Genomic DNA, 10,563 nt, shown 5'->3' with positions numbered 1-10,563 from the left:
ATGCAAGAAACTTGGTCAGCAAACTAAAGTCTTACTGGCAGTTTAGGCCCTATATATATATATCCCTACTGTCCAGACATGGCGGTGCCGGACTCTGCTATGATAGGTCCCTGCTCTCAGGTTGGGGGAAGCAGAGGACTACCCACAGCAGCTGCTCGACTGATAGTTCCTGTCGTTCTGACTAACGACTGGCCTGATTGCCCCATTTCGACCGGGATCACCTCATCAGTATTACTAATCCTATGGTGCCTAAGCAGGCTATTGTATGAATGATCCAAATTGAACCTCACCTCACCAAACCGGTTTAATGAAGGATTTAGTTGTTTTATGAAAATCGCTTCTTTTACTCCCCTTTCAAACCATCTATGTTCCTTCGCTAACATTTCACTGCCGATTGAGGCCCACTAGGATTATCCCTGCGATGTTGATAGTCTTTTTTCAGAATTTATTTAGTCACCCCAATGTACTGTTCTTTACAATTTTCATTCTTACAATGTATTGAATAAACTACATTACTTTGTTTTTCATTTGGCAGCCTATCTTTTGGATGCACTAATTTTTGCCTTAAAGTGTTTATCGGTTTGAAATAAGTTTGAAAATTTTGTGTTGCCAAAGGACTCTTTGTAATTTTTCAGAATCTCCTGAAATGTAAGGCACTGGTACTCCTCTCCTTTTTGTATCTTCAGAATTTTTGGTTTCATTCCCTATACTTTCTTTCTGACATTTGTTAAATGACCACTGAGGGTCTCCTGATATATATATATATATATATATATATATATATATATATATATATATATATATATATATATATATATATATATATATATATATATATATATATATATATATATATATATATATATATATATATATATATAGGGCCTAAACTACCAGTAAGACTTTAGTTTGCTGACGAAGTTTCTTGGATAAGAGGCGAAACGCCCAACACCTTCAAAGAAGTACAGATGACGGCTGAAGAAACCTTTTCATCGATGGACAACTCCTGTATGACTGAGAGCTTACACAAACGTATGGTTGATTTCAGTTTTGTGAGTATTCACTGCCCTGTGATGCATTGTTGACTGGGTGCATGCTGACTACTCAAACCTATCAGCTGTCCAAAAAGTTTCAGCATGTATCAGTCTAGCACTCTAGTACCAGTGATATGATTGATTGGGATTATTATCATTCATTCAAGTATCGACGTAAATACATATGTACTTGACATACATTACATACAAGTAAAACAAGACGAAAGGGATCCAATTACACATAGTAAAGAACTACACATATTTATTAAATGTTTATTTTGGTCATAGTCTATCCCAGCATAAAGTGTTCAGGCTTTTGTTTGATATGATTTTGTACTTTTCAAGTGAGCGACTGTAAAAATGAACTTCAGATTACGCCCATGAAATTATCTGAAAAAAATGTCGAACTGCTCTCCTGCAGATAAGAAGAGCAAATTGATATTTAACTGCCAATCGGGCCAAGTAAAAGCAGGCGAATACACTGGCACCGCGCTTGTGTTTTAGTATCAACAATGTCATACCGACAACACAGAAAAGCAAAGAAGAAAAACTGTGCAGGGAATACTATTCATACCACGTACTGTTTCTGAGGAATTTGTGTTAAAGCAAAGCAGGCACACTCAGACAGATACAAACACACACGCACAATGAGGTATATGAAAATAGCAGAGCAGCGAGCATACCGTATTCATTTTCTTGGACTGTTTTTACTCATTGCACACATACAGCTGCGGACACTGGCACATGCAAACACACACAACCACCCTAACATCATCCAGGCTCACTCGAATAAACGTGCTATCCCGGTTTTGTTTGTGACACTTAGTTAGCGGGACGCCCGGCTGTGAGCTAACCCCACCATGTTTTTCTCATCTTCTCTGTTTTGTTTGGCACTTGTTATGGGCAGAAAACTCTTACACATTTCTCCCACTAAGTCTCACTTGTTACCTCTTTGCCTCGTGCTATTAATAAACGCACCAGCTCGCAAATTGTTCATTTCTCTTTGAAAATTAATGTGACAATGTATGTGGTCCTTGATATTAAGATTCTTCTAAACTTTGAAAACGCTTCAGTCAGTTTAAGTTACATGGCAATATCAAATGATCCTATCCTGTATTATATCAACTTTAAACAGTCTGAAGGGTGCTGTTTATGAACGATGAAGAAGGGGAGATCCCGCGGAGAAAAACAAAGTGACCTCTGCGTGTTATTTTTCTCCAATGTGTTGTTTTTGTCAGCTCAGGCCTCTTCCTTTCATCCTGTGCAAGAGAGACATCTCGGGTCTACATGTAAATGATACATAAGAAGTGTTATTGTGTCCCTTAATCTCCCTGTTTGTCTGCTGTTGTCTCCATAACCCGCCCCCTCCCCCGCACTTGCCAAAAAGGCCTCTGATACAAGGAAGCTGTGCTGTTCTGAGAGCTGAGCTCGATACGCCATCAGGCTCCCGGCCAGCCAAGGACCCTTCAACAATCTGCATTCTCCCTATAGGGAACACACGTCAGCATGAGATAGTGCTGGAATGTGTTTGGGGACAGGTGGACGAGGACATTTATGAGGCAGGATTCGATTGTTGGCGGGGGGGTAAATCCACCGGTGCTGTCCCTGCTTAAAATCTTCCAAGTTGGTTTCCAGCCAAACTTCTAACAACAAACCTGTTTAATGTTTCATTTGGCCAAAATTGTCAGAGAACAACATCTTTATTAATAAACTTTGACGACGGTGTGGGGTTGTTTTACTAGCTTTTTTTTCATTTTGTTTGCTTTGACAGCCAATTGCTCGATCTCTGTCTTTCTTTTTCCTTGAACTTTTTATTAGGAAATTCCAACACTGTCTCGAAGAGGCCAATGTTGCCACAAACAAATGAGAGCAGTCAAGCTTGCTGTTTCAGTTTTTACATTGTGAACTGCAGGTATGGTCAATTCATTTCAAATGATGCAGGTTCTGACAACTCCCCCATAGGACACTTTTTATGCATGTATCAAATTTCCAGACTTCAACAAGAAAGGTTTTAAGGTTTAGAACAGTCTAAAAAAATAAACATGTACGGTATTTAGTTTTCCAGTGCCGAAGGTCTTCATATGGAGTGAATAAAACCTTTTTTTTCACCCTCAAAATCATCTCATTCAAAATTGTAATACTCGGCTGCTCTGGTTGTCCCGCATGTGACTCCAAATAACCAAATAATTATTCAGACTACTAATTGTAATATTGGGCAGCAGAAAACCTGAGGAAAGTGCGACCTGAGCAATGTCTTCTGGTGAATGTTGATACTACACCTTAAAACAATATAGGGTACGCCAACGATTCAATAGCCATAGAGACTTGCCAGGTGTTTAAAAATGAAAAATCTTAGTCTAACTGATCCCTATTGAAGGTCATTAAAATTAATTGAAAACATTTTTCATTAAACCCAAAGATATAAATATATTTTTAAATATAAATCACAAATCTGCAAATAGTTGAAGCTATGGATGCTGAACCACAAATGTGCGCAAAGGGCCACTGTAGAAGTTGAAACACATTCATGATGATCCTAGTTTAGTGAGAGCAGATGTCTGTGCAGTTACAGGTGTTAAAAGATACCAGAGTTCATGGACAGGTACAGTTTGTTCCACACAGACATTCACAGAAGTGGGAGCTGAGCAGATCTCATTGTTTATCGCAGCAGGTGGCCAAACCTTCAGGGCTAACACCTGACGTCAGACAAACTCAAACTTCAAGAGTTTGCTGCAGTTATCAAGGCAAGGACGAAGAAGGTAAATCAGATACTAACCATTATATGACATGGTACCAGGAAAATACACATACATCCAGATTTCCACATTCCTCACCAAGGACACTAAGGATTGACTTCACAATTGTGTTTCGTATTTTGTTTGCATTTTTTGTAAAATGTCATTATTGGAGTATGATGACTGCATGTGCTGACAGAATAATTGAAAATGAGATCAAGGTGGGGAAATAAAAATCCTACCAAGTACAAGCAGAAACCTTCCTCTACATGCCTGTGACTCGAGACTTATTGTTTTTGCAGTTAACTTTTTTACACTTGTCTGACAGTGAAAAATGAAGAATATTCAGTTGTCTTTAAGCCGACATAATGGATTATGTAAATTATGTGGAAAAGTGCACAGGTCTGTCCATGTTTGGTCTAATGAGACATAACGTGTGTAATTTACCCCTGGACATTAGACACATGATGGATAAAGAGGAGGACACAAAGAAAAAGGATGACATTGTGCAACGTAAAGATTTGCAAAGGCTCAACCAGCAACACAAAACAAGGTGCAGAATGGCATGTTACAATTTAAAAAAAACATTGTTTTCTCCCCTTTGTGTGTACAAAAAGCAGCTTCATGCCGACGTATGTTGTGAATGGTTACAGAGCAATGATTGATTTATAGATTTTGAGAGGGCACACGCCGCTCAAGTGACATTGAAAACCAATGGCAGTATTTTTAACGAGCCAGAGGTCAGAACTGAGATGAACTCACCTCAGGAAGAATTGTACTTCCTGTTAGTCCTTGGCTTCTCTGGCACTGGAGGCGGTTTCTGGATTGTTATCTCCATTATGCGAGCGGAATCAATAAGACACTGAACATTTAACAAAAAACGCACTCAGTTTATCATGTACAGAAGGGAGAAGGACTTTATTGTTTCCATGATTTCTTCTTCTTTTCCTTTCGGCTTTTCCCTTCAGGGGTCACCACAGTGAATCACTGTCCTCAATCTTCAGAGGTTTGGTTCGCATGTTTGTTTTGGCCAAGCTTTTGCGTCGGATGCCCTTCCTGACACAACCCTCTGTATTTATCCGGCTTGGGACCAACACAATAAGACATTGGCTTGTGTCCGCTTGTGGCTACTGAACAAGCAACTCTATGAGCTTAATAAAGATAAAGATGCGTCTGTGTAAGGTCTCAGTCATACAGGTGTGGTCCATCGATGAAAAGGTTTCTTCAGCCGTCATCTGTACGTCTTTGAAGGAGTCGGACGTTTCGCTTCTTATCCAAGATGCTTTGTCAGCAAACTAAATATTTCATTTGATGACAATGAGGTTAAAATATTAGCGAAAGAAAATAAATGGGATTTGAAAGGGGAGTAAAAGAAGCTATTTTCATAAAACAGCAAAATCGTTCCCGAAACCGCCATGGTAGGGTGAGGTTCAATTTAGATTGTTCGTACAACAGACTGCTTAGCCAACATAGGCTTAGTTATGCTGATGAGGTGATACCAGAGCAAATGGCCAGTCGTAGACCTCATACTCAGGCAGGACAATAGAAGTAATCAGTGGAGCCGCAGGGAGTAGTCCTCTGCTCCCCCCAACCTGAGAGCAGGGACCAATCAGACTCCGGCACTGCCACGTCTGGACAGTAGGGCTATATATAGGGCCAAAACTACCAGTAAGACTTTAGTTTGCTGACGAAGCATCTTGGATAAGAAGCAAAACATCCGACACCTTCAAAGAAGGACAGATGACGGCTGAAGAAACCTTTTCATCGAAAGATAAAGATGCTCGATAATAAGGCAAAGACAGCAAGGATAATAGCAGTGTCTGAAATTACGTCTGCCCAGACGCCCGGGACGTGCAACTTTTATGCCGGGCGTACAATTTACAAAACGTCTCCACCCGGGTGGCCGACAACTTCTTCAAGAAAAAAAAAACGTTTTTTTTTTCTCAAAGCAAACGTTTGAAGAAAGATTTCGAAATCTGAATAAATTATTCCGATTTCGTAATCTTCGTTTGGTTTAGAAATTTTGACATTTCGGTTTGTTTGTCAATTTGGACACTCGGCAGGGCAGCCAATCAGAAGCCTGCTTCGTGGATCCGGACTCACCCGTCTCCCCAGCTCCTCTCTGAGCCCTTGGTATTTCTCGAGTTTCTCATGTTCCTTCTTTCTGATGTTTCCATCACTCTGGACCGCTACATCCACGACAACGGCTTTCCTTTGCCCTTTATCTATGACCACGATATTTGGTTGATTGGTCATTACCATCTTGTCAGTCTGTATCTGAAAGTCCCACAGGATCTTTGCTTGGTCATTCTCTACTACCTTGGGAGGTGTTTCCCATTTTGACCTTGGGGTTTCCAGTCCATACTCCGCACCGATGTTTCGGTAGACTGTGCCAGCCACATGGTTATGGGGTTCCATGTATGCTTTCCCTTCCAGCATCTTACACCCTCCAGTTATGTTTTGGATTGTCTCAGGTGCCTCTTTGCACAACCTACACATTGACTCTTGCCTGGTGTGGTATATCCGTGCCTCTATGGCTCTGGTGTTCGGAGCCTGCTCTTGAGCAGCCAGGATGAGTGCTTCTGCGCTGTCCTTTAGGCCCGCCCTCTCGAGCAACTGATAGGACTTCTTGAGATCGGCCACTTCAGTTATGGTTCGGTGGTACATCCCGTGTAGGGGCTTTTCCTCCCATGATTGTTAAATTATGTGGAAAAGTGCACAGGTCTGTCCATGTTTGGTCTAATGAGACATAACGTGTGTAATTTACCCCTGGACATTAGACACATGATGGATAAAGAGGAGGACACAAAGAAAAAGGATGACATTGTGCAACGTAAAGATTTGCAAAGGCTCAACCAGCAACACAAAACAAGGTGCAGAATGGCATGTTACAATTTAAAAAAAACATTGTTTTCTCCCCTTTGTGTGTACAAAAAGCAGCTTCATGCCGACGTATGTTGTGAATGGTTACAGAGCAATGATTGATTTATAGATTTTGAGAGGGCACACGCCGCTCAAGTGACATTGAAAACCAATGGCAGTATTTTTAACGAGCCAGAGGTCAGAACTGAGATGAACTCACCTCAGGAAGAATTGTACTTCCTGTTAGTCCTTGGCTTCTCTGGCACTGGAGGCGGTTTCTGGATTGTTATCTCCATTATGCGAGCGGAATCAATAAGACACTGAACATTTAACAAAAAACGCACTCAGTTTATCATGTACAGAAGGGAGAAGGACTTTATTGTTTCCATGATTTCTTCTTCTTTTCCTTTCGGCTTTTCCCTTCAGGGGTCACCACAGTGAATCACTGTCCTCAATCTTCAGAGGTTTGGTTCGCATGTTTGTTTTGGCCAAGCTTTTGCGTCGGATGCCCTTCCTGACACAACCCTCTGTATTTATCCGGCTTGGGACCAACACAATAAGACATTGGCTTGTGTCCGCTTGTGGCTACTGAACAAGCAACTCTATGAGCTTAATAAAGATAAAGATGCGTCTGTGTAAGGTCTCAGTCATACAGGTGTGGTCCATCGATGAAAAGGTTTCTTCAGCCGTCATCTGTACGTCTTTGAAGGAGTCGGACGTTTCGCTTCTTATCCAAGATGCTTTGTCAGCAAACTAAATATTTCATTTGATGACAATGAGGTTAAAATATTAGCGAAAGAAAATAAATGGGATTTGAAAGGGGAGTAAAAGAAGCTATTTTCATAAAACAGCAAAATCGTTCCCGAAACCGCCATGGTAGGGTGAGGTTCAATTTAGATTGTTCGTACAACAGACTGCTTAGCCAACATAGGCTTAGTTATGCTGATGAGGTGATACCAGAGCAAATGGCCAGTCGTAGACCTCATACTCAGGCAGGACAATAGAAGTAATCAGTGGAGCCGCAGGGAGTAGTCCTCTGCTCCCCCCAACCTGAGAGCAGGGACCAATCAGACTCCGGCACTGCCACGTCTGGACAGTAGGGCTATATATAGGGCCAAAACTACCAGTAAGACTTTAGTTTGCTGACGAAGCATCTTGGATAAGAAGCAAAACATCCGACACCTTCAAAGAAGGACAGATGACGGCTGAAGAAACCTTTTCATCGAAAGATAAAGATGCTCGATAATAAGGCAAAGACAGCAAGGATAATAGCAGTGTCTGAAATTACGTCTGCCCAGACGCCCGGGACGTGCAACTTTTATGCCGGGCGTACAATTTACAAAACGTCTCCACCCGGGTGGCCGACAACTTCTTCAAGAAAAAAAAAACGTTTTTTTTTTCTCAAAGCAAACGTTTGAAGAAAGATTTCGAAATCTGAATAAATTATTCCGATTTCGTAATCTTCGTTTGGTTTAGAAATTTTGACATTTCGGTTTGTTTGTCAATTTGGACACTCGGCAGGGCAGCCAATCAGAAGCCTGCTTCGTGGATCCGGACTCACCCGTCTCCCCAGCTCCTCTCTGAGCCCTTGGTATTTCTCGAGTTTCTCATGTTCCTTCTTTCTGATGTTTCCATCACTCTGGACCGCTACATCCACGACAACGGCTTTCCTTTGCCCTTTATCTATGACCACGATATTTGGTTGATTGGTCATTACCATCTTGTCAGTCTGTATCTGAAAGTCCCACAGGATCTTTGCTTGGTCATTCTCTACTACCTTGGGAGGTGTTTCCCATTTTGACCTTGGGGTTTCCAGTCCATACTCCGCACCGATGTTTCGGTAGACTGTGCCAGCCACATGGTTATGGGGTTCCATGTATGCTTTCCCTTCCAGCATCTTACACCCTCCAGTTATGTTTTGGATTGTCTCAGGTGCCTCTTTGCACAACCTACACATTGACTCTTGCCTGGTGTGGTATATCCGTGCCTCTATGGCTCTGGTGTTCGGAGCCTGCTCTTGAGCAGCCAGGATGAGTGCTTCTGCGCTGTCCTTTAGGCCCGCCCTCTCGAGCAACTGATAGGACTTCTTGAGATCGGCCACTTCAGTTATGGTTCGGTGGTACATCCCGTGTAGGGGCTTTTCCTCCCATGATTGTCCCTCTTCCAGCACCTCGTCCTCTGTTGTCTGGGATACTCTCTGAATACATCATCAGTTGGAGCCTTGTCTTTGATGTATTCATTGAGCTTGGATGTTTCATCCTGGACAGTGGCTTTCACACTCACTAGTCCCCGGCCTCCTTCCTTACGGCTTGTGTACAGTCTCAGGGTGCTGGATTTGGGATGGAACCCTCCATGCATTGTGAGGAGTTTTCGGGTCTTAACATCCATGGTCTGAATGTCTTCCTTAGGCCACCTTGTTATTCCTGCAGGGTATCTGATCAATGGCAGGGCATAGCTGTTTATTGCCCGGGTCTTGTTCTTGCCATTGAGCTGGCTTCTTAGGACTTGCCTCACCCGCTGGAAGATTTCATTGTTGCTAGTTCGAGGTTGCCATTGGCCTGTGGTATACCGAGGTACTTGTTGCTATTGTTCCTTCAGGTAGTGAGACCCCTTCAGTGTGGACTACCTTGTCCCACTTAGTCACCATCCAACTACATTTCTCCAGCCCAAATGACATCCCGATGTCACTGCTGTAGATCCTGGTTGTGTGGATCAGGGAGTCTATGTCCCTTTCGCTCTTAGCATACAGCTTTATGTCATCCATGTCGAGGAGGTGACTGATTGTAGCTCCATTTCTGAGGAGGTATGCATAGCCTGTCTTTGTGATTATTTGGCTGAGGGGGTTCAGTCTTCTGCAGAACAGCAGTGGGGAGAGTGCATCACCTTGGTATATGGTTGCATGCAATTGATCGGTGAATCTCGCTTTTCCACACTTCAATCAAGACATGTTTATTCCACAATGAAAAGCATCCATTTTCTATACACATTAACTGGAGCTAATCTGATTTTATTTTGAGGGAAAGATAGACTAGATAGTAGATTAGTTGGTTATGCGGGAACATAAGCCACCTGGCCAGGAGAAAAATCAGGCAAATAGACCACTATAACATCACGGCCTCTACATCAACTGAGAATTCGAAACAATAAGCGGATATTTTAATGGGGTGAGGGAAAACTCGAAATTAGCGATGACATTAAAATTAAACAAAAATTATGCAATTCAGACGTTAAGTATGATCATGTTTCGGAACGTGAATTGACACAATGTTGTGCAATAGCGGAAGATACAGTTTTGGGCCTAATCTGTCATATTTTGTATGTGTCTATTAAGTAGGTCACCCTCTGTATTTATCCGGCTTGGGACCAACACAATAAGACATTGGCTTGTGTCCGCTTGTGGCTACTGAACAAGCAACTCTATGAGCTTAATAAAGATAAAGATGCGTCTGTGTAAGGTCTCAGTCATACAGGTGTGGTCCATCGATGAAAAGGTTTCTTCAGCCGTCATCTGTACGTCTTTGAAGGAGTCGGACGTTTCGCTTCTTATCCAAGATGCTTTGTCAGCAAACTAAATATTTCATTTGATGACAATGAGGTTAAAATATTAGCGAAAGAAAATAAATGGGATTTGAAAGGGGAGTAAAAGAAGCTATTTTCATAAAACAGCAAAATCGTTCCCGAAACCGCCATGGTAGGGTGAGGTTCAATTTAGATTGTTCGTACAACAGACTGCTTAGCCAACATAGGCTTAGTTATGCTGATGAGGTGATACCAGAGCAAATGGCCAGTCGTAGACCTCATACTCAGGCAGGACAATAGAAGTAATCAGTGGAGCCGCAGGGAGTAGTCCTCTGCTCCCCCCAACCTGAGAGCAGGGACCAATCAGACTCCGGCACTGCCACGTCTGGACAGTAGGGCTATATATAGGGCCA

The 10,563-nt window shown here is 42.3% G+C and overlaps 2 protein-coding genes across 2 annotated transcripts; both read right to left on the bottom strand.

Moving 5' to 3' along the window:
• Positions 1–2,288: 2,288 nt before the first annotated feature.
• LOC148898208 (uncharacterized) lies at positions 2,289–6,436 on the bottom strand. The gene is made up of 3 exons (XM_088995947.1): positions 5,873–6,436; positions 2,411–2,519; positions 2,289–2,293 (listed from the first exon to the last, which is right to left on the bottom strand). The coding sequence occupies exons 1-3, from the start codon at positions 6,434–6,436 to the stop codon at positions 2,289–2,291; spliced, it is 678 nt and encodes a 225-aa protein (XP_088852073.1).
• A 1,696-nt stretch (positions 6,437–8,132) lies between these two features.
• On the bottom strand, positions 8,133–8,756 carry LOC148898207 (uncharacterized). The gene has a single exon (XM_088995946.1). It carries the CDS (start codon positions 8,754–8,756, stop codon positions 8,133–8,135), a length of 624 nt encoding a protein of 207 aa, XP_088852072.1.
• Between the last annotated feature and the right edge of the window lie 1,807 nt (positions 8,757–10,563).

Source organism: Hippocampus bargibanti, linkage group LG05 (genome assembly GCF_051943395.1).
Source record: "Hippocampus bargibanti isolate YZ-2025 linkage group LG05, ASM5194339v1, whole genome shotgun sequence".
NCBI classification, from domain to species: Eukaryota; Metazoa; Chordata; class Actinopteri; order Syngnathiformes; family Syngnathidae; genus Hippocampus; species Hippocampus bargibanti.
This window is presented reverse-complemented; position numbering and strand designations above follow the sequence as displayed.

Coding starts and splice junctions, on each gene's coding strand:
- LOC148898207 (XM_088995946.1), bottom strand. CDS start 8,756: ATGTACCACCGAACCATAACTGAAGTGGCCGATCTCAAGAAGTCCTAT.
- LOC148898208 (XM_088995947.1), bottom strand. CDS start 6,436: ATGTACCACCGAACCATAACTGAAGTGGCCGATCTCAAGAAGTCCTAT. Junction 2,520..5,872: donor GAGAGGAGCTGGGGAGACGG/GTGAGTCCGGAT, acceptor TGTTCCCTATAG/GGAGAATGCAGATTGTTGAA.